Consider the following 22,980-nt stretch of genomic DNA (forward strand, 5'->3'; position numbering starts at 1 on the left):
GGAGTGACCGGGTTGGATCAAATTAGAAATGAGCTCATCAGAGGGAGAGCCAAGGTTCGGTGTTTTGGTGACAAAGTTAGAGAGAGCAGACTTCAATGGTTTGGACACGTCCAGAGGAGAGAGAGGGAGTATATTGGTAGAAGGATGATGAGGATGGAGCTGCCAGGCATGAGAGCGAGTGGAAGACCAAAGAGAAGGTGGACGGATGTCGTGAGGGAAGACAGGCTTTGGTGACCTAAATGCTAATAAGTTGTTAGCTTCTTTAACATCAGTGCTAGGCTAACCGTGGAAGCTAATATTGCTAAGTTGACGCCAATGGTAATCATGACAGAGTTGTAATCAGTGGTCAGTTTCCTTTTCTTCCCCTTTTTATTAAAGAAAAAAAATAGTATTGAACAGTATATAATATATATATATATATATATGCAACAAACATTGAGAACATTCAGTATATCACAAGTATATAAAAAATGCATAAAAAAACAAATGCTGGGGCTTGCAACTGTGTTCAAATAATTTAGTGTTTACAAATATTTGTAGTTTTTCGAGCCTTTTTCTTCCTAAAGTCTTTGTTAAGGTGTGTAAATGTACGTTTCTCATTGTCATATTTACCTTTATGAATATAAAATTTCACCCTTATGAAAACAAATAATGAAAAATACATATTTAACATGCTTTCTAAAATATATTTCTACATATTTTCCTATTTTAAAGAGGAAAGTCTTTGTAAAGAAGCATAATGACAAATTCGTTCAAGGGACGAAGGCGCGTTCAACTGCCCCTTGGTGCTTTCCGCACACCGAAAACTCATTTCCTTAATGTCCCTTTTGGAGTCATGGAGTAGTTGTTGTCATATTTGAAAAGTCACTCGATTCCAAACGTGCGGAATTGAGACGGCGTCTTCCGGAAGCATGCAACCAACCTTCTTGTTACAGTTTTGACATTGAGCCAAACTGACACGGCCAATGGCTGCTCCCGACGACTGGCCGGCCAATAGCGGTTTGGCATCACTTAGTACGGCGGAATGTTTTGGCGGGAGTGGAAATTTATGGCAGCACTTTGCTCAGCCACCAGGGGGCCTGGGTGAGCGCTCCCGGTGGCCATCTTTGTGGAAGTCACCGGAGGTCGTGGCCAGGATGTCCCCTCAAGCTCCGCCCCCTCTACCCAAAGAATGGCAACATCGTCGATGATGTCATCGCGTGCTGCGGCCGCCGTCTTCCCGCCGCGTCGTCACAAAACGTCCGCCGGCTTCCCATTGGCTGCTGCTGGCTCCTCCTGCGCCAGACTCCGCCTCTTCCTGGAGAAGAAGCCCAGCTGCGCGCACACGCAAGCACACATTAGTTGTGTGTGTGTGTGTGTGTGTGTACAGATAAGAGTTTGTCTGAATGCTGATCTGTGTGAGTTTGTCAATGTAAGTGTGGGAGTATGCTTGTTAGTATTTAGGAGTGGGGGGGTGTCCGTGTGTATTTGTGTGTGAGACTTTGTGTATATAGATGTGACTTTCTGTGTGTGTGCAAGTATCATAGTGTAAATGTGAATGTTTGTGTAAACATACTACAGTGTGTGTGTGTGTACACACACCCTCCACAGCGCGAGCACGATAATGGCCAGTGCGAAGAATCCTGCAGCTGAACTTCCCAAAATGACAATCAGCAAGATGGCGCCGGACTTGTGCTCCTTCTTCAGCTCCACGAACGTCTGCGCATGACCTCCGGCCACATGGGGGCGCCGTGACACACACACACACACACTCACATTAGCGGTGGTGGCGGCGCTGTCATGGTGCGATTATCACTTTTGTTGATGCCGCTGCTGTTGTGCCCATTGTTCTCGTCGATCAACTTTTCAAGCTTTTTTTCTTTTCTTTTCCTTTTTTAACAAATTTGCTGCATGTTAAACATCACGCGAGCAAAACCAGACAACGGGTCTGCCGACTAGTGTGTATGCTTCGCTAACGAGCGTGACTACACGTTGATGACGTGATTGTTTGAAGCCGAACTAAGCTAAAAATGTTGTTGACTTTCTAGCCGGGGTCTTTGGCCAAAAGGGAAGTAGAGCGGAGCCCTGCGTGCTCGCGCTTTGTCACGCGCAGGTTCACACATTGGCGGACATTTTGTGGTTAAAAGCAAAATATATATTTTTTTTCCATGCATCAATTATCCACGGGTTTTTGGCCCGCTCCGCTGTACATGTTGTTTATAGAAATATATGTAAAAACGCAAATGAAGTCTAAACGTTGGCTCTTGTCATCTTTGGTGACATCTTGTGACATTGCAGACATTTCAAGTGGCTGCGGGTGTTTTGTTCGCAGCGCTTCGTTTTGCCGAACGCGTTTTGCGCATCACGATGAAGTCTTTGCGGCTCGACTTGGCCACCGGCTTCCTCGGAATCCAAACCGAGACCAAAGTCCGCGAAGTCGTCTTCGCCGTCCGAACGGCACGACTTGAGCGTCGTACGCGTTTCGGACAACAGATGGCGCCAAAGTCGGGAATTCTAACAATTGATGACGTCGCCGGACGACGGTTCAAGTTGCGTCGCGGGATACGCGCACAAGGACGGAATTTGTGCTCACGGGGCTTTCCGACAGGCCGAGAAAAGCGCAGAGCCGCACCTGTCTGACTGGACCCTCCTGCTGCAGGAAGAACGGCCCTGAAGAGTCCAAGCGGACGTCCGCGCTGAGCAAAACCCGCAGAGTCCTGAAGACCACCTGGAGAAGGTGCACACGCAATTCACAATTCAGTACTTGCGGATTTTCTGGGGGACCAATCGCTATTGGGTGGAAAATGCCAGAAGCGAGTGACCTTCTGCAAGACCGGTCGCCGGAGTCTTCCTCTCAGGGTCAACGTGACGCGATCGGACGCCGGAAGGAAAAGTTTGCAGACGGCCGACACGCTCGCGCTGTTGCTGGCGTTCTGCACGAGGCACGCGCACAGTGTTACTTTGGGCTTGTGCAAACGTGCGCACGTACGCACACCAACCATCTGCGTCAGGTGCGTCAGGTCCTCCGCTGTCGCCTGATTGGCTGCCGCGGGTTGCGTCAGGACGCAGGAGGCGGCGGCCTGCGGAGACGAGGGAGGGGCGTGAGCCGGGCGATCGACGGCTGGACGGGCGCGGCCGAGGAACGAACCTGGTCCCGGCCCGGGCCGCAGTGCGTGAGGCTCAGCAGACGGTTGCCATGGAGACTCACAGCCCAGAGGTCGGCCCTGAAGGACACGCCCTCAACGGGGAACCACGACAGGTTCTCCAGCTGGGACCGCAAAACGCACACATTGACATATTCACACATTCTCTCTCTTTGTGTGTGTGCATATATATATATATATATATATATATATATATATATATATATAAGGTCAATGTTTTACTCGCGACCCTTTTCCCACTAGTGCTTTCCTACTACTGTATGATATTTCTGCACACTAGTAGAATGACGAGAGTGCACAACTACGTCACTAGTTGACATCTGCACACCACTTGTGAAGCACTAGTAGAATTGTTGCTTATTAGTGGCACTAGTAGCATGGCGCTGTCAACTTGTGCACAGTTTTGCCTCACTAGTCAGGCAATCATTCTAAGTGTGCCGAGTTGTAAAGAGTGTACTAGTACATGACCAATTGCGGGCACTAGTAGGATGCAGACTAGTAGCTGAAGCAGCTTTCCACGCGACTGACATAGAAAGACACGTTGAAAGATGGGAAGGCGTCGTCTTCGTGGTCTTCATCTCCCGGGGACGCCAAAGACTCTGATTGGACGACAAAGCGGGAGGGGCTTTGATCTCTGCGGAGGGAGAGAGACGAGCTGTCATTCGATTGGCCGGCGGACGTTCGATCGCCGGCGGGCCAACTGACGCGGTGAAGACGATGTCCGTTCGGTACTTGAGGGCGAGCGTGATCTCGGCGTCGTTGTCATCGGGGGAGGCGTCTTCGCCTTCGCTAGAACGCGCGCGCACACACGTTACGCGTTTAACGTGTGAGTGATTGCATGTTTGCGGCGTTCTCACCTGCTGGCCGCCATGGCGAGCCAAAGATGGTCCAGAAAGACCAAAGAACTGAACTCAAACTCCACCCGGAAAAACACCTGGAACGAGAAAGCCAGCGTCCGTCCGTTTTCTATGCGGGACCGGTCACCAGTCCGCGTCTGGGCGCACGTGGACAAACGAAGGAACATCTCGGGCTCGCACCTGAGACGAGGCCTTCATGAACGGAGCGCTGATGTTACACCGCCTCTGATTGGCCTCCTCGGAGAAGCACTCCATTCGCACGTCCGATTGGTCCTGTCAGAAAAGGCCGGGGCCGGAGAAATCCTTCGCTAACGATTCGGGAGTCGGGAATGACGAATGATTCCGAACGCAGCGACTGGATGATTCGTCATTCCCGACTCCCGAATCGCTATGACGGACTCTCAGACTGAATCGAATCAAATCCAGTCGAATAAAATTGAATTAAAACTAATCGATTCGAACCGACTCGTATCAATTCAATTCAAAGCTACGTTTTCCGCGTGCTCACCTTGACGACGAGGCTCGCGAAGACGAGGTTGCGCGAGGAGGAGATGAGGACGGAGGTCCCGTAGGCGTTCTCACCGCGGTTCTCCAGGCGGGCGAAGAAGGCCGCCCTCCTCCGCCTCGTGTCCACCACGAACGCACCGGCGGCCTGCCCGCACACCGACCGCCACGCCTCCTCCGGAGAACTGCACAACTGTCTACATGGGAACACAGACGCTTCTTACTGCGTGTGTGTGTGCGCCTGTATGCGCGTGTGAGAGTGAGAGACTCACTGGACGCTGGTGAGGTCGGTGTGCGTGTTGATGATGAGGTCTGGCACGCACGCGTCTTCCTGCGCGCATCCGTTCCAAAATGGAAGCTGCAACAAAAGCAACAATGCTAGCTAATGGAACGTTTACGCTAAGCTAAGCTAAAGGCTACGATAGCCTCTTTCCGCTGTGCTACGTCATCGATTAGCAACCCAGCGCGCTCGGTTGCATCGTCAGCGTGGGAGCGGAGGTCGCAGGGTGCCGTGACTTCACCTCGGCCTTCAGCGTCGTGGGCCAATCGGGGTCCAGCATCGGCCCGTCCTCTGAGCTCCGCAGCCCCGCCTCCAGCCCCACCGTGATTGGACGGCCGTAATCCATCGTGTCCTGTTCAGAGGACCGCTCAGCCTGTCAGTCTACTTGTGTGTGCGCGTGTTTGTCTGCGGTGAGTGCACGCGTGCGTGTCACCTGCACTGTGAATCCGTGACGTCGGCATTGTCGACTTCCTGTTGTCAGCGTCATCGTTTCCGTCTGTAGTTGTTCGCGGTCGTCCAGAACGGCTCGATGAGGAAATCGTTTTTCGTCTAAACTCAGCTGGTAGCGAACGGCTGTCGAGGGGGTGGAGTCAGAGGTCAGGCGTTAGCGGATGTGATGTGCCGCTGAATGACTTGCAACTTGGCGGACACGAGGCGGAGTCCATTTTAACAAGAACTGTTACACGAGTAAACAATGTATGAAGCGGAACACTTTAGAGTAGAAGAGTTGAAAGGTGCTTAACAGGCTGCAGGAGGCAATAGGAGATCGAGAGAGGAGACAACTCTGGAAACGGTGGAAGAAGACCTTCTGGAGTGCAAAAAGGAGGAGGGCATAAGCACTCTCCAGGCTGACATTAAAATCCGTCTGGCATCCCTCCGTAGAGCAGAGCATTTACAGAAACCAAGAAGGAAGAAAGAACAAACCAGAACACGGTTCTACAAAGATCTTCTAAAGACTCTCTTCACCAAGGAGAAAAGTGGAGTTCTTAAAACACCAAAGAGCAACCTGGAGAAGCACCTGATCCAAAGCGCTATCATCACCTGGCCATCCTGTCAGACATCCCCCCCAGAGCATCAATATGAGACTGGCCCTCCAACTTGGAGAGAGGTGAAAAAGATTGTCTGTGGGGCAAGAACATCATCGGGTCCTGGGCCAAATGGAGTCTCATACATAGTGTCTAAGAATGCACCAGATGTTTGTAGGTTTCTCTGGAGGCTCACGAGAAGAGTCCGGCAGACGAGGACCTGACCCAAAGTGTGGCGCAGACCGTTTTGATCGCAGTGAACATCGGCCAAGTCTGCCCAGTCTCCCTACTTATTTTGGAAGGTCAGGCTCCCACCAGGCTCACAGTGCGCAAAAACACACCTGCAGGTGACACAAATGAGTAGAAACAAATCTAAAGCTCTCGTGATGAGGGGAAAGTCACCACCTTTTGGTGACTGGGCACAAATGGAGACGCAAGAGGCAACGTTAGCTCTCAGGCACGCTGACATCGTCTGCAATGTTCAGCAAGGCAGAGGAGGCCTCGGGCTGACAACTACTTTTCCCATCCTGGAGAAATGCCACCGCTCCTGCACGAAGGAAGACGTTTGTCGTACTTCCGACACCGCATGATCTCCACAGGTGGGTTGGTAAAGATGCCGGTTGTGCCCTTTGCTCCGGGTGTTTGCCAGCCTCCCTCCGGCACATACTCGCAGGGTGCAAAACCAGTACACGTGGCGCCATAACCGACTTTTAAAGACCCTTGCGTCCACACCGGTGGGGTTAGATCTTGGCGATGGTAGGGCGTCGATGCGTCACTTAGCTACCTCCGCCAAGATCTGACCCCTCATGGACAACTGCCTTTATCCACGAAGAGGCTACAGCTACCATCAGACAGAAGACAGCTGGACTTGTGACATGTGACTGGAAACTCATAGCAGATATTGGAAAACAGCTGGTGTTTGCTCCAGAAATTGCCGCCGCCACCACCTTGACGCCTGATCTGGTGCTGCGGTCCCCTTTCCTAAAGAAGGTTTACATAATTTGGCTCACTGCACGCTGGGAGGATTCCGTGGACGAGGCATATGAGTGAAAACATCTGCGCTATGCCGAGTTAGCTGCCGAAGCACAACGTCACGGCTGGAGCACGGAAGTCCGCCCGGTGGAAGTCGGATGGGGAGGCTTTGTGGGAACATCTAGCACCAAACCCCCGAAGGCCAGAGCCAGCGTGCCGCGCCGACCCGTTGGGCACGGGCCGCGAGCTAAGATCTGATCGGCCTCTCGTTGGCCGTGTAAAGTGCTCAAGGCCGAAACAGCCCACGAGCCAGAGGAGCACTAGCGGTCCCGCGTCCCGAAATTCAACTTCCCTCAAGTTTCTCCAAGTCTGCCACCGATTCACCGACAAGTCCGCCATCCTGTGTATGTGCTCGCGACATCTTTAGCCAGGGTTTTGCATGACACACTGATTGTGTCATGCATTCGTGTGTCTGTGTAAGTGTGTGTGCGCACGTGCAGGAGTGCGTCTGATGTTGTCCAGATGTTTCGAGTGTGCACGTGGCAACTTGTCATCCAGCAGTGTGATGTGATCTCATCCTGGAGTCGTCCAATAGGCCAAAAGTGGCGATAGCAGTGGAAAAAAAACGTAGCACTTGGACGACATGCTGAAAGACTCTTGGGTAGCGTCGCGCGTACCGACGCGATGGGCGGCGTCGCGCGTGTCGGCTGTGGCGCCGCGCAGGCGCAGGCACACCACGGCGACCATGCAGGCGACCGCTCGTCCCGCTCTCTGGCAACCCTTGCGGAACACGTTCACCTTGGCGGGCTCGAACGTCAGCGTGGACTCCAGACGCACCACCTGGCGACACCTGCAGGGGGTGACGTGCGGGGCATGGTCACGTTACGCATGACGCACGCGCGTGCACGCCGCGGGACTGACCGCACGATGACGGCGGCGCCGAGCGCTCCGACGGCGACGTTTCCGAGTCCGTCGCCGTCCTTGCCGGCGTGAAGACTTTGGCCGAAGTACTTGAGTCCCAAGTCGAGGCTGACGGCGGTGAGACGCTGAGGACGAAGACGGAAGATTCGTCACGATCGTGGCAATGGTTGCGTGTGCGCGTCACGTATGTTGGCGATGGCGCGCGGCTGCCGCCCCCACCTGCGCGTGGTGCGCGTGAATGCTCCTGCGGTGCCCGTGATACAGGTACAGTGCCCCCCGGTGGTCATCCTCAAGCGGCGCACCCACCGCCAAATCGTTGAAGCCGTCCGCATTCACGTCAGGAATCTGCGCCAGGGCGGCGCCAAAGCGCGAATTGTGAGCGGGCGAGGGAAGCAGCGCCCCCTGCAGCGCCAACGGAGCCTGCGAGAGCACGCGCACACACGCAAACACTGGTTTTGGAGCACTGCATACACTTCTGTCGTGTATAGTTGCGTGTGTTCACGTGTCTACAATTGTGTTTGTGTGTGTATAATAAGGCTATCCCGGTGCCCTATTGAAACCGAAAACCGCGCCACGCCCTTTCACGCGTGTCCCTCCCTCATGCGTGTCCCTTCACGCCAGCTACTTAGTTCATTCATTTCTGCTTTACAGGCCAGACCAGAGTAATTGAGTGTCGTAAAGAAATAGTCCCGTTTGTTTTTTATTGCCATCTCTTCTTAAAAAAAAATGTTCACCCTCTCCCCAAAGACTTCGGGTATCAACAAACCGTGGGTCAGAAATGGTGTCGTGTGCGTCGTCGTGTTGTGTGCAGAGCGTTCACCTTTGCGTGTGTGTCGAGTGTGTGGATGTAAACTTTGCCAGTCTCGTGCGCGTCGTGGCTACAGTACATGGGCGCTGCCACTAGGAGGAGGTCACTCCGCGAGTCGCCATCCACGTCCATCGACAACAACACGCTGCCGTAGTAAGAACCCATCTGACGCACGCGGGAAAACAACATAGGTGACACACACGAAGCTCGCATCGTACACGTGAGGTCACGTGAGGTCTCGATCGGACCTGCTCTCCCAAGAGCGCCTGCAGGACGTCGACGTTTCCGCGGCGATCCAGCGTGAAGGCGACGACCTTCCCGCTGTGGTTGAAGCGCGGCGCTCCGGCCACCAGGATCTCGTCCCGCGAGGCGCCCGTCGGGACCAGCGACCCCAGCGAGTACCCTGAGGGAGGACGGCAGCGGCGTCAGCCGGCGCGGCACGGCGCCGCAACAGCGCCCTCCGGCGGCTCCTACCGAGGTAGGCGGCGTGGTTCCGGAGCTCCTCGGGAAACTGGTCGCCGTACGCCGCCTGGGCGAGCAGCAGGTTCCCGTGCGGGCTCTGCTTCAGCACGGCGCCGTTCCAGTCGTACGCGCCCACGACGCCCACCAGAAGGCCGTCCTGAGAAACACGAGCGCTTAGCTGAGATGCGAGCTCCTCGTCCCAGGTCTGGCGACCAGTCCGTTTTCTATGTCTACACGTGTCCTGGCCTATATGGGCGACCAGTTGTTCGTTTTCTCGCACACACCCTGCGACTGGCGAGCGGCGCAGATGTCGATGACGCGGCGTTCGTTGTCCGGGTCGCTAGGAGAGGAGAAACGTGCGAGAGGAATGTTCTGGAGAAGTTCGGTTGCGCTCGCGCGTCTGCTTTCCGCCGCAACGACTTTTCCTTTCTGACTTGAGCTCATCGTTCGGTCCAGAAGAGTCCGAGTCCGCTCGCCCTGAGCTAAAATTCGTTTTCATTGAACACTGTCGTCGACCCAAACGCCGCACGGGAAATGCCCGCCGTGTCCCCGTCGTCCGCGTCGCGCCCAAAACAAAGCCGATTCCATCGATCGTGTGGGCGGAGCGAACTTTTGCGGGCAGCGGACCGCGGACACAAAACCGAGTTGACAATGATTTCCATACAGTTGGGTCTTTGAAAAAAGATTGACAATGAATCAATTCACCAGCGAGCTGGTAGATAAATCAATCGAAACCAAAGCAAAGAAATGAACCTTTTGAACCAATACAATTAGGATCGAATTTTGAATTCCCATTTTCAATCTTATCGTTTCTCATTATTTGAATGATTGGGAAGAAAACATTTTCAAATGTATATGTTCAATTCATGTTGGGAAAATGCTAAAAATGAAATGGCATTACTACTACGGCTTCATTTATTTGATTGAAAATGAATCAATTAACCAATGATTGAATAAAAAGTCAATCATGATGACTACAAGTGGAAGATGGTTTGTTTTGCAAAGACAATGGACTCTCATTTTCAAATGTAATAAGAATTCAGCTAAATGAAGCCCTGACCAATTCTTCAAAGTAGTGTGTACGTACTTCTGAAGTATGTTGCCATTCGTGCCCAAAGCGTCCCGATGTCGGCGACCGACGCGCTCGAGCCGCCGCTCCCCTTGCGTCGTCTTGTCTTTGGGCTCGAGTTGGGTCATCTTTGGCGTGTTACGCTTTTGTGGCTTTCTGTTGTTTGTCGACTGGATCGGGTTGCGTTAGCGCTGTGTAGCCCTCGTGTTCCTGTTGTTTTTTGTTCTTATGCTTTTGTGTTGTTGTATTGTATTGCATTGCATAAACAGGAAGAATTGATTCCAAATATGTATTTATTTTGGGTGCGATTGTTTATGTACAGCACTTTTCAAATGCTCTGATGAGATGTTTGCTTTTTGGTCTTTTCGATGTTTCGTCAAATAACCCGGAGAGTGCGGCTACGCGAGACGGCCGCAAAGGCGAAGGTTTGCGTTCGGGCGGAGTCGGCGGACTCACCTGCAGAAGGTGCGAGGAGAATCCCGCCTGCGCCATCTGCAGGCCGAAGCCTCGCCCCATCCCGCCGCTTCCTGACAAACACCGGAGCGATCGGTCGACATCCCGGTCTTCCCGATTTAGCCATCGGTGGCGAGCGCCGCGCTCACCTTCCAAGGTGAAGATCCTCTCCCCCAGCGCGTCCACGATGTCTTTCAGCGCCGCCTCGTCGGTCACGTTGAAGAAGTGGTCCTCGTCGGGGTCGCTGGCGATGAAGCGGATCTCCTTCAGGAAGGCCTCCGGGTTGATGCCGCGCCGGTTGTAGTAGCCCAGGACCTCAAATCACACGTACACAGGAAGTTCCGCCGCACGTGATTGTGTCATGTCGTGTCGTGTCGTTTTGCCACGTGGCGTGTGGTGGTCTCACCGCGATGGCGTACATGGTGATGTTGTCGCGTTTGCACCGACGGACGGCGTCGTCGAGCTGAGGATTGTCGTGAGATTCTCCGTCCGTGATCACCACCAAAACCTTCTGAGCGCCGGGACGACCGCCGCGCTCGAACGCCTGCGATCTGAGGAAACCGCAAGCACCGGCGCGGCAATGATACACACGTACACGCGCCGATCTCCGGCGCGGCGTGCGGGGCGAGGCGCGCACCTGGCCACGTTGATGGCCAATGCCGTCCGGGTCTCCTCGCCTCCTCGCTGTCTGATGTCACCCACGGCCGCCAGGACTTCCTCCACCGTCCGGTGCTCGCCCAGACGGAACTCGTGGACCACCTTGGAGCCGTACTGCACCACCCCCACCTGCGCACCCGCACGCCGATGTCACGGTAACAGAAAAAGCCAAGGGACGGACGGGGTGGACCGGGAAAACCGGAAGCACGAGGATGACTGGGCGGATCGGGAGGACAGGAATGACGAGGACAAGGATGAAAGGGAGGTTGAGGAGGAGAATGACATGAGGAGTACGGCGTTGGAGGGTAAAACCGGGAGGAAGTGGAGGACAAGGAGAAAAAGGACGGCTAGAATGACAAGGAGGACGAGAAAAACGAGGAGGATGAGAGTGACGAGGAGGACCGGGAGGAAGGGGAAGATGGAGAGGACGGTAAGGACGAGGGAAACAAAAAAGAGAATGAGAAGGGTTCTGACAACGAGGAAGTTGAGGAGGAGAAAGATGACGAGGAGGACGGTGAAAACGAGGAGGACGACAACCGACCTGCGTCTGACTGGGGCCGATGTTGAACTTGTTCAGGACGTTGATGAGGAAGTCCCTGATGTCGCCCCACGGGTAGATGGAGTTGGAGCCGTCCACCACCATCACCAGGTCCACGAACGTCTCGCACCCTGCGCACAGGTGAGACGGATGCCCGGGTGGACGCGAACAGGACGTGACGGCGAGGAGACGGACGGACTTACTCTGGAAGGCGGGCGTGACGGCGTCCAGGATTTGGAAGCGCGCTCCCACGCGGGCGCACATTCCCGACGTGTACACGGAGCTGCCGCACTCGTGGGACCAGCGCGGACCGCACGTCTGCCGACAACACCGCCGCGTTGTTAGCGACTTAGCATCCGTCGTTGTTAGCATGTGGCCATGTTACCATGATTGCGTGTTAACATGTTAGCATGTGTCATTGTTAGCGTGTGTTGTTTGCATTTTAACATGTTAGCGTGTCGTTGTTGTGTTTTAGGATGTTAGCCTGAGTCATCGTGCGCGTGTTAGAGTGTGTCATTGTTAGTGTATTAGTATTATAGCATGTGTCATTGTTGGCATTTTAGCATGTTAGCAAATTAGCATGTTGGCATACATTATCGTCAGCATGTTATTCTGTCACCGTGTTAGCGAGTGCCATTGTTATCGTGTTAAGAAGTTTGTGCGTCATTGTTAGCATGCTAGCATGTTGGTGTGCGTCAGCATGTTAGCGTTCGTCACTTTTAGCATGTTCACACGACTCGCCACAAAGCTTCCGTCTCTGTGATCGGCGGTGAGCGTCATTCCCAGCCTCATCCCGTCTTTCCGCTGGGCCGGCACGCGGTCCACGGACACGTTTCCTGGTCATGTGACATCATGTCAACAGATCGTCCGGCAGGGGGCGGTGCTTCGGGCCGCGTGGCTCACCCAGGTGAAGGCGGCTGCAGGCGCCGCTCGAGTTCATGAAGGAGTTCACGTGGTCCACGGGACACCTGAACACATCGCCGGTCCGCTGGTCGCCCGTCCGGGCCAGGGGGGCGCCGACCAGGAGCCTGCGCGCGCGCACACACACACACACACACATAGGAACACGCATTCGTGGGGACGCGTGCAAACACGCCTATGCACGCCCGGGCATGCACGCGCACACACGTGCATGTGTGAAGACCCCAAAATGAGGTTACTGGGAAATTGAAAAGTGCTGTGTGTATGAATACATTTGGCGGGAACGCGTGGGAGTCGTTAACGTGGATTCGACATCCTCATGTCCGCACTTCCTGTTTACTTTTTCAAGTGCGCTTGTTTCCCCCCAATGCACTGCGGGACATCGCCGTTAACGATGTCAATGGTTTGTCCGCCTCTCAATAAACAAGACGACGAGCAAGATGAAGGTGAGCACGTAGAGCGCACGCGAGTTGTCGTCTGCCTTATTGAGTCCAGCTGCGTCTCAAAGAATTTTCCTCCGACGGAGAAAAACATTCCGAGACGACGGCGGCGGGAACAAAGAAGAACAAATTTGACAAGCGCACACGTGTGCACGCACGCAGAAAAGAGAAGATAGACGGCAGCGAGGCGAAAACTAGAAACAGATGAAAAGAAGAGTGTGAGAAGCATCCGTCACCATCGGCGTCCTTGCGCGTAGTGTTGTTGTAGCGTGTAACCGAAGTGGTTTTCCTCGGAGCCTCGGAAGATTTGCACCCGCTTGGAGTTGAGGTTGAAGCACACGAGCGCGTCTGCAACACAACGACGACAACCACATCGCAATTGAACGTGAGAGTCAAAGGCGAGCCGTTTCAGCCGTGAGGAAGACTTTTTGGGAGGCTGAGCGCGCCGCAGAGGTCGCGGAAAGCTTTTCCTGTCGGTGCAAATGCCACGCACGCTGTCGTGCAGCTATTCCAACACTGAATATTGCGCAGGCCAGGAACTCATTCCGGACTGTCGACATCCGTCCGAATGTCGACAGTCTCGATACCGAGTCAGGATCGGTAGCGAGACTGGCGCGATGAGCTCGATCCGGTAGTTTGACTTTCGTGCTAGCATGCGCCGCCGGGGTTCCGTCCAAGAGGCGGCAGCCGGGTCGCCGGACTCGCGCAGCGGGCACACTTCGCCCCCCCTCCCCCAACTTGCGTTAACCGTGTCGTACCGTCACATATTAGGACCTGGGTGCCAACTATTTCGCAATTGAGCAATTTCACGATGCGTCGACCTCAATTGTTGGAAAAGCAGCGACGTCGGCCGTTCTGGCCCCGTGTTGACTGGGTATTGCATCGCATGTTCGATCGCTTCGACGTCTCTTTTTGCTAAAACGCTACACGGAACTCACACAACCACACACGCAAATACTCCCATCGTTTGCAAAATCAAAGCCTCTTGTAAAAACTATACACTCTGAAAAACAAAATGCGAAAGAGCCGTTTCGCGTGACTTGATTTGGTTTGCCGACCTGAGACGCTTTTGGCAAGTCAGTGGCCTTCTCAGCGATCCGAGTACTGTAAGTGAAGAACACAGAGCAAGTGCAAATCTCCAACACGTTTGTTCGCTCAGCGAACACGAGACCCGGACTTCCCTCTCCTTATCCACTTCGTCCAGCTCTTCTGGGGGGATCCCGAGGCGTTCCCGAGCCAACCTGGAGAGGGGTCTCTCCAGGTTGGGGTCTTCCTCCCCGTGGGACGTGCGCAGAATACCTCACCGGGGAGGCGTGTAGGGGGCAACTTAACCAAAATTTTGAGCCACCTCATCTGGCTACCCTCGATGCATAAGAGTAGCGGCTCGACTCTGAGCCCCACCCGGATGACCGAGCTTCTCACCTAGGACTCGTTCTTCAGCTTGACGGCATCCCTCACCTTTGGTGTCCACCAACGGGTTCGGGGATCGCCGCCACGACAGGCACCGACCACCTTACGGCCACAGCTCCGGTCATCCGCATCGACAATGGAGGTGTGGAACGTGGTCCGCTCTGACTCAATGTCCGCCGCCTCCCCCGGGATGTGGGCGAAGTTCCGTCGGAGGTGGCAGTCGAAACTCCTTCTGACAGGGGGCTCTGCCAGACATTCCCAGCAGGCCCTCACAATACGTTTGGGCCTGCCACCATCGGACCCAACCCACCACCATCACCTTTGCTTTACCTGAAAGCTCCGCGATGCGGTCTGCTCAGGAAAGCAGGGACGAATCCACACAATTCCTTTCCCCCGACGCCGTAATTTGAGGGCAACCACTCAATTCACAGGAAATCAGTCTGGCATGCATTCCAATCGCTGACCAATTACAAGTGATGATCCCCCCAAGCTGAGAACAGTAACACACTAGCCAACGACTTGAATACCTTCTACTGCAGATTTAAAAAGGACGCTTTCACACCGCACACCCACCCGGCCGCACCCCGACCACAATCACACCTCTGACTTCTGCGTTGACCATCCGCGAACAGGATGTGAGACGCATCATCAAACAACAAAAAATTAACAAAGCGGCAGGCCCGGACCACGTGTCCCCATCCTACCTCAAAGTCAGCGCGGACCAGCTCGCTCCAGTCTTCACACAGATCTTCAACAGATCTCTGGAACTGTGCGAAGTACCAAGCTGTTTCAAACGCTCCACCATCATTCCAGTCCCCAAGAAACCTGCAATCTCGGGTCTAAATGACTACAGGCCTGTCACCTTGACATTTGTGGTCATGAAGTCCTTTGAATGTCTCGTGCTGGACCACCTCACGAGCGTCACAGGTCCCCTGCTGCCCCCCTGCAGTTTGCCTACCGAGCGAACAGGTCTGCGGATGATGCAGTCAGCATGGGACTGCACTTCGTCCTTGAACACCTCGACAGTGCAGGGACCTACGCGAGGATCCTGTTCCTGTTCTTCAGCTCAGCGTTCAACACCATCATCCCTGAACTCCTTTCCTCCAAGCTTCTCCAGCTCAGCGTCTCGCCTGTCATCGGTCCTGTGTTCTTCCATCACAGTCTGGTTTGGTGCTGCTACAAAAAAGGACAAACTCCGACTGCAACGGACAATCAAAACTGCTGAAAGGATTGTCGGTACCCCCTACCCACCCTTGAGGACTTGCACGCTGCCAGAACTAAGACAAGAGCGTGCAAAATCCTCTCGGACCCTCCGGTCACCGGCTCTTCTGGCTCCTTCCCTCTGGTAGGCGCTACCGATCAATGCAAACTAGAACTAGTAGACATTCCAACAGCTTCTTCCCTCTTGCGATCAACTTCTTAAACAGCTGACCTATAATTCCATTACAACAAGCTGGCAATTTTTTGTCTTGAGTTCGTCGTCCCATTTCTGTGGGGCCAACGATGCATTAGTCGTGCACTCGCTGTCGTTGTCTCGCCGCGCTGCACTATTTGCATATACTGGCCACTCATGCCAGAGTAGCATCTGCTCCATTTGCACACCGATTGAGGAGTATCTGCAACATTTGCACAATCGACATTGTCCCAGACGATCGCGCCACTCGTCACTTGAAACCGCATCCGCGCCTTGAAGTCTCGGCGCCCCTTGCGCGATGGTCATTGCGCCGGACTATTGCGATATTAGTCATTCCAACTGCTCGAAGCGCAAGAGGACTCTGCATCTTTTTGCACAATTGTCCAAAAATATAGAATCAAATCAAATATATTGTACCGGCATTACCAGACAACTAGCAGCCCTTTACTGCTCAGTGACTGTTTTTTTTTCGTGTCTCCAAAGCGTTCTCTGTCCATCGACCGTCTGTTGTCGCACTCGAGCGGCTCCAACAATTCCTGATTCGGAGTCAGATCAATCCAAATTGGGAATAATAACTGGACTCAACATTAGAAGCTGGCTTCATACTATCATACTATCATTGAGTCCCAAAAATGAAAAATGTCTGTCTTTCTGATGTTTATTATGAAATGGGCTGCAAAATCTTATCAAATATCTATCGGCAATCTCCAATGGAGCAAGAAGCTTGCTCTTTTCTTTTGCCTTTTGTTGTTCTGTTTTGAATTGATTTTATCTTCCTTCTGACGTTCTTTCCGGCACTGTAACGCACTGAGCTGCAATCCTTGTATGAAATGTGCTAACCGACTTGTTTGTTGTTCTATGATGATCATGATCCACCCATTTTCCGTACCGCTTGTGATTTTTTTGGAATGGTTATTATGAACGTGTGTATTTGTTGTCTTTTTTGTCTCTGAGCTGTCTGGCAAGCAGGTTGGAAGCCGGTCAGCTGTCGCGCCGTCAGGAATGCGTTCGCAGAGCCAGGTTTCAGTCCACAAAAGTCAAAGTTCAAACAAAAGTAAGTAGGAGTGTATCGGCCATTGTCAGATTTTGCCCTTTTCAAATTGATGACGCCCAACTATTAAATATAAGACGTCTGCTCCTAATGACTACGGTAGTATCTTTTCTTTTTTTCTATACTGAAGACATTTGCTTTTCAGATCAAAAGCTGGATATGAGACGAAAGTTCCGAATTCCGGCTTTCATTTCCTGGCATTTTCATCTTGATGTGTTCAACAACTCGGGACAGAGCACCTTTTGTTTGAAGCCACCCACTTTTCAAGTGAGCAAAAGTAATTGGAACAGACATGATGAAATGAACTTCGAGTGACTAACGTTGACTATTTGGTGGCATAACCCTTACTTGCAATAAGTGCATCAAGCCTGCGACCCGCTGACTTGACCCGACTGTTGCATTCTTCATTAGCAATGCTTTTCCAGGCCTTTACTGCAGCCTCTTTCAGTTCTTGTTTGTTTCTGCGGGTGGTTTTCCCTTCAGTCTCCTCTTCTGGAGGTAAAATGCATGCTCTGTTGGGTTAAGGTCTGGTGATTGGCTTGGCCAGTCAAAGACCTTCCACTTTTCCCCCCTGGTGAAGTCCTTTGTTGTGTTGGCAGTGTGTTTTGGGTCATGGTCTTGTTGCAAGATGAAGCGTCTCCCGATGAGTTTGCATGCATTTGTCTGTAAATTTCCTTAATAAATGAAATCATCATTTAAAAACAGCATTTTCTTCCCATATTTGACAGTGTTACGTCTGGAGCTTGCAGAAGGTATGATGGACCCAAATGATATAAGATACATGTTCTGGCAGAATACACTGTACTTCAAATAAAAGTGAAACTAATACTGAAGCAGTCCGAGGCAGAGAATCGTGACAAAAAGGACCGGGAACGAGAGGAACCCAAATCAAACAAACCAAAAAACAACCTGGCAGTTCTCTTTTTGCGGTCTCACAGTTTTGCAATTTTAAATCAGACATATTTAATTTAAATCTCAGATTTTTCACTGTATCACAAGATTTGACAGTCATCATTTTGTGTGACATTGAGCTGATATGGCTTGCCAAAATGTTTCAGTTTGGGCTCATAGGATATTTTTCCAGAAGCTTTGACAAGCCGCAAAGCTTCGAGATGAGACCAAACTGGAACCTTTTGACCTGCAAGGCACATCAGCTCTATGTTCACAGATGCAAAAGTGAAGCATACCAAGAAAAGAACACTGTCCCTACTGTGAAACATGGCGGAGGCTCTGTTATGTTCTGGGGCTGCTTCGTTACATCTGGCTCAGGGTGCCTTGAATTTGTGCGGGGTGCAATAAAATCTCAAGACTATCAAGGTTTTCTAGAGAGAAATGAAATCTTGGTCTCAGTCGCAGGTCATGGGTCTTGCAACAGGATAATGACTCAAAGCACAGAGCAAGAAACTCTCAAGAATGGCTGAGAACAAAACATTGGACTATTCCGAAGCGGCCTTCTATGAGCCCTGATCCAAATCCTATCGAACGTCTGCAGAAGGAGCTGAAACCTGCCGTCTGGCGAAAGCACCCTTCGAACCTGCGACAACTGGAGAAGATTGCTCATGAAGGCTGGGCCAAAATAGTTGCTGACAGGTGCACAAGTCCAAAGTGGAAAGTTACAAAAATATTTTCGTGACCTTAAAAGGTTGTGCAACCAAATATGACGCTAAGGGTACCATCATTTTTTCGACGCCTGTTCCATGAGTTTGTTTTTTGAACGAATTCTGTTGAAGCCCAATTCAAAAGCAATGTCTGGTTTTCATTGGTTAATTGTCATTCCATCCATCCATTTTCTACACCGCTTATCCTCACGCGAGTCGCGGGTACCCTGGAGCCTATCCCAACTAACTGCGGGCAGGAGGCGGGGTACACCCTGAACCGGTTGCCAGCCGGTCGCAGGGCACACAGAAACAAACAACCGTTGGCACTCACATTCACACCTACGGGCAATTTAGAGTCGCCAATCGTGCATGTTTTTTTGAGATGCGGGAGGAAAGCGGAGTACCCGGAGAAAAGCCACGCAGGCAGGGGGAGAAAATCCAAACTCCTCACGGGCCGGGCCGGATTTGAACCCGCAACCTCACAACCGTGAGGACGATGTGCTAACCGGTCGGCCACCGTGCCGCCCTAATGGTCATTCCATTTTGATTTATTATTGCTTTCGTCAAAGTAAAATGATTTCTGTGACCGCTGTGGGTTTTTCTTTCATGAATCAACAATTTTGTCCATGCACGTCTCTCTGTGTGTGTGTGTGTTTGTGTGTATATATATATATATATATTATATGGTGGCAGCACGGTGAGCAATTGGTTAGAGCGTCTGCCTCCCAGTTCTGAGGACCCGGGTTCAATCCCCAGCCCGCCTGTGTAGAGTTTGCATGTTCTCCCCGTGCCTGCGTGGCTTTTCTCCAGGTGCTCCGGTTTCCTCCCACATCCCAAAAACATGCGTGCTAGGTTGACGGAAGACTCTAAATTGCCCGTAGGTGTGAATGTGAGTGCCAAAGGGTTGTTTGTTTCTGTGTGCCCTGCGATTGGCTGGCAACCGGTTCAGGGCGTACCCCGCCTCCTGCCCGATGACAGCTGGGATAGGCTCCAGCACGCCCGCGACCCGCGTGAGGGGAAACGGCTCAGGGAATAGGTGGCTGTATATGGTGTGATCACCATGGCAACAGTGCGTTGTTCTCACCTGGCAGGAGGCCGCAGGTGCAGATGAGCAAGAAGACGCGTGACAAATCCATCAGGGAGCAGACCGATCAAAATCCAAGATCCGGGACGTCGGTCCAATATCCGAGCAGATCTGAACCTCTCCGCTCGCCCCACGCCCCTTTTATGTGCAGAGGGCGGGGCTTAACCACACAACACCCCCTTAGCCCCCCTTCCTGTCCCTTACCTCCTTTGCGCCCCTTCTCCCCCTTTCGTCACCCTCCTTCCCCGCTGCAACCCAAACAGGAAATGTGTGCGCCACATGTCCACGCGGGCGCCGCCAATTCCTGGCAGCCCCCCTCTCCCACAACAGCCCCCCCCCCACCCAAGTGACCCCGCCCAGCCTTACACCAGCACGACCAGGGCACCTCATCCACTTGTAAAACCTCTCTGAGTATATTCCAAAAAAAGATCTTTTTGTTATAGTTTCATTTGTTTTACTTTATTAAATTGTATTATTATTATTATTAAATTATGAAAATGAAAATGTGCATTAACCTAAAACAATTTTAGGGTAAAGAACGGAACAGTTTATTTCTTACCTTTTCAAGACAGGATTTTATTTGCTTTAATCTTCTTTAATGTATGGATTTTGGATTATGTATGTTGTTAAGGCTTTTGAAATGATTTCCATGTGGGGGGTTACATTTGCTAAACTTTGCTCCCTTCTCAAATTTGCATTTCATTCTATATTTTTACGCTTGTGCTTGTTTGAGACAAATACAAATCAATGTTCTATTATTTGTATTTGTAATATATTTATTGTATTATTATTCTCTGTTTTCATTTTATACTTTAAGGAGAGAGAGAGAGAGAGAGAGCGCCCCCTACCGCACACAGCGACCTCAACGCGTGCACGTGTGCTGACTGTGCGCGCCTCGGCCAATGAATGTAGAGCACGCGCACGCGCACGCGCACGCACTTGACTTTTCACTTCCACGCAAGCCGTGTTGGAATCGATCAGCTTTGAAAAAACACAACGTGTCTTTCTTTCTCTCTCGCACGCACGCGCACAGGCGCACGCGCGCACGCTACGAGCCGAGCGCGCTGGAAGCAACAAGTGGAAAATTGTGGTCACAACTAACGAGAAGCAGACGTGGATGGAATGGATGGCCGCTCGTCGGGCTGTCAGTGAACGCAACACCACGTCCACACATCCTCTTCATCATCCTCGTCATCACCACGAAGACTCGCAGGTGCTCTCACACCTGCTCCACCGACCTAAAAAAAACGAGGACCTCTTGAAGAAGCTCTTCAAGGAACTTTTTCTTTCTTTATTTTTTTGACTTGGGAATTGTGAAGTACTCATGTTATGTTTCATTGCGACACGATGGTATTAGGTATTAGGAGGTGGACTGAGTCTGGTCAGCCCCCCCCCCCCCCCACTGAAGGTCCAGGTACCAGATGCCCCAACTCTCGGTACAGTCCACATTAGGCGGGAGCACTTCTGACGAGTGTTCTGCGCCATTTTGAGCGCTCTAATCGGAGGCAGTATGACACAAAACATCCCGATTTGAGGCCGCCGGTTTCCTTGGTTTATTCGAGAGAGGGACGCTCTTTGCCAAGAACGGGTGAGAAGAAAAACAAAGACACCGCCGTAGCTCGATCTTGTCTGCTCATTACCGATTGCGGAACTCGGCTGTGAGAGACGACCTCGTGGGGTCGGACCGCCGCCCAAACCCCAAACGTCCCAAATCTCCGTTGCAGACGTACGGGGGCTCGGTCGTGCGGGCATCCTCCGTCTGGAAGAAACGCGATCCATCCTCAGCGAACTGGATTTTTCCCTCACCGCTTCAAGCCATCCGGACACAATCGGCAGAATCGTCGGGCTCTCCTCCGTTGAAAGCGAGGAAATCTTCAAGGGTGCCAAGAGGAAAATACCACCGACATGCTAATGGTTAGCTTGGGTAGTTTCAATTTTAAAACTTATAAAGTTCACATATATATAGAGTGCCATTTTCCTTATGCAAAACACATTCCAAAAATGTTCTGATTTGAGCTAGAATCGCTATTGGGGGGGGGGTAGTGAGCGGCTGCATTGCCAATACCGAAAAGCCGCAGAAAATACATGCCCGTTAGAATTGCATTTACGTTTTCAGTTTTTTGAAAACCCCCAAATCTCCAATAAGCAGGGATAAATGGCCAACAAGCATTTGGAAAAAAACAGGAAAAAGATTCAACGTGGAAAATGAATCTGCGACTGGGTGACTTCACGGGTGGCTCCGCTAGCACCGTTCAAGTTGCTCAGGAGAAACAAAGATCGGGTGTGCTTTTTCCACGCGCCAACATCGCGCTGCGTATCGTTGACGAGGGATCGCGTCCTGGTCGATGTTTCGCCTGGAGTGCGTCATGGAGTCCAATCCGGGGCGTCCGGCCTTTCGGGCACTTATTATTGATGGGGGAACAAAAGCGCACGTGTGGCAATTCCTTCTGCTGTCGGATCAAAATGTTGCTTCGCAAAAGTAACATTGAGCTACAAAACCTTTTTCATCAACGATGTTCTTCGACCACTGTGAAGAAGAAGAAAGGCACAAAGTTTACAATCAGACTGCCAAACAAACATAAACGCGTACAGCAGACGCCCGCTATTCCCGAGGGGTGGCCAAAAGGGAAAGTTTATCAAAGAATTCACACTCATTATAATTGCCATGAAGAAAAAAATAGGGATATTTTTTTTCCCCCAATATGTAGGGCATCGGGCGAAAGAAAACGTGAATAATCGGAGGTTTCTGCAATGAATGGGGCAAAGGTTCCCCAAAAATCGGCGTTTCTGCAAATGCCCAGCGGCGAATCTACGGGCGTCCACTCACTGTTCACGTTTGTGGAAGTCAGCGGGTGAGATTTGGACTCCCGCAAAGGAGGAAAACGCCATCTGTACAGTAACACCCCAAAAATATACGACTCGCCTTCATGTCGACACGTTCAAAACGCAGTTTGGAAAGTTGCGTTCGATGCCTTTGCGGTCGCGCCGACCGACGCGTATTAACGACGGCTTGACGGGTCTCGGAATGTTCCCCGTGCCAGTCACGCCCACTGTTGCCCGCTCGACATCCGTTGCACTCTGGTCATCTTGGAAGGCTCCGTCCGCTGTCCCTTCTCAAGGGTTCTTTTCCTCCACAAATGGAGTTGTGTGTCTTTCCTTGCCCGATTGGGGGGGTCTAGTTAGGGGATGTCGTCAATATTTGCCAACTGTGAAGCCCTTTGAGACTCCTTTGCGCTTAAGGAGCGGAACAAATAACCGTGACCTGACAAAAGTATCGCTAAAATTCTTGATGTTCATCACTCCGTGGTTAGACGAATTGTCTGTAAATGGAGGAAGTTCCGCACTTGCTTCTCTTCCAAGGAATGGGCATCCT

The 22,980-nt window shown here is 52.0% G+C and overlaps 1 protein-coding gene and 1 long non-coding RNA gene across 3 annotated transcripts; one reads left to right on the forward strand and one right to left on the reverse strand.

Annotated features, from left to right (window-relative positions):
* Positions 1–346: 346 nt before the first annotated feature.
* LOC133478707 (integrin alpha-11-like) lies at positions 347–19,745 on the reverse strand. The gene is made up of 30 exons (XM_061775103.1): positions 19,608–19,745; positions 13,287–13,398; positions 12,593–12,717; positions 12,431–12,525; positions 11,893–12,007; positions 11,693–11,820; positions 11,132–11,280; positions 10,901–11,045; positions 10,644–10,809; positions 10,498–10,568; positions 8,985–9,129; positions 8,759–8,913; positions 8,523–8,675; positions 7,922–8,122; positions 7,703–7,827; positions 7,459–7,631; positions 5,218–5,357; positions 5,026–5,136; positions 4,777–4,862; positions 4,509–4,701; positions 4,181–4,273; positions 4,001–4,077; positions 3,849–3,932; positions 3,672–3,777; positions 3,128–3,247; positions 2,979–3,059; positions 2,802–2,912; positions 2,612–2,707; positions 1,582–1,698; positions 347–1,314 (listed from the first exon to the last, which is right to left on the reverse strand). The coding sequence occupies exons 1-30, from the start codon at positions 19,657–19,659 to the stop codon at positions 1,231–1,233; spliced, it is 3,609 nt and encodes a 1,202-aa protein (XP_061631087.1). The 5' UTR covers positions 19,660–19,745; the 3' UTR covers positions 347–1,230.
* On the forward strand, positions 13,275–21,591 carry LOC133478714 (uncharacterized). Of its 2 annotated transcripts, none has more exons than XR_009788745.1 (3): positions 13,275–16,928; positions 17,071–17,192; positions 20,425–21,591. It is a non-coding gene; the product is annotated as an uncharacterized LOC133478714 (long non-coding RNA). The 2 variants fall into 2 exon arrangements; XR_009788744.1 differs by lacking the exon at positions 20,425–21,591 and adding an exon at positions 19,615–19,737.
* The last annotated feature ends 1,389 nt before the right edge of the window (positions 21,592–22,980 follow it).

This window comes from Phyllopteryx taeniolatus, chromosome 5 (assembly GCF_024500385.1).
Source record: "Phyllopteryx taeniolatus isolate TA_2022b chromosome 5, UOR_Ptae_1.2, whole genome shotgun sequence".
In the NCBI taxonomy this organism is placed as follows: domain Eukaryota; kingdom Metazoa; phylum Chordata; class Actinopteri; order Syngnathiformes; family Syngnathidae; genus Phyllopteryx; species Phyllopteryx taeniolatus.

Bases quoted from the DNA above. Each gene is read 5' to 3' on its own strand.
- LOC133478707 (XM_061775103.1), bottom strand. From the start codon at position 19,659: ATGGATTTGTCACGCGTCTTCTTGCTCATCTGCACCTGCGGCCTCCTG. The intron at 12,718-13,286 runs GTGACGGATGCT...GCGCGCGCGCAG, and splicing joins TACGCGCAAGGACGCCGATG to GCTCCTGGTCGGCGCCCCCC. The intron at 4,078-4,180 runs GTGCGAGCCCGA...TTCTCGTTCCAG, and splicing joins TCATGAAGGCCTCGTCTCAG to GTGTTTTTCCGGGTGGAGTT.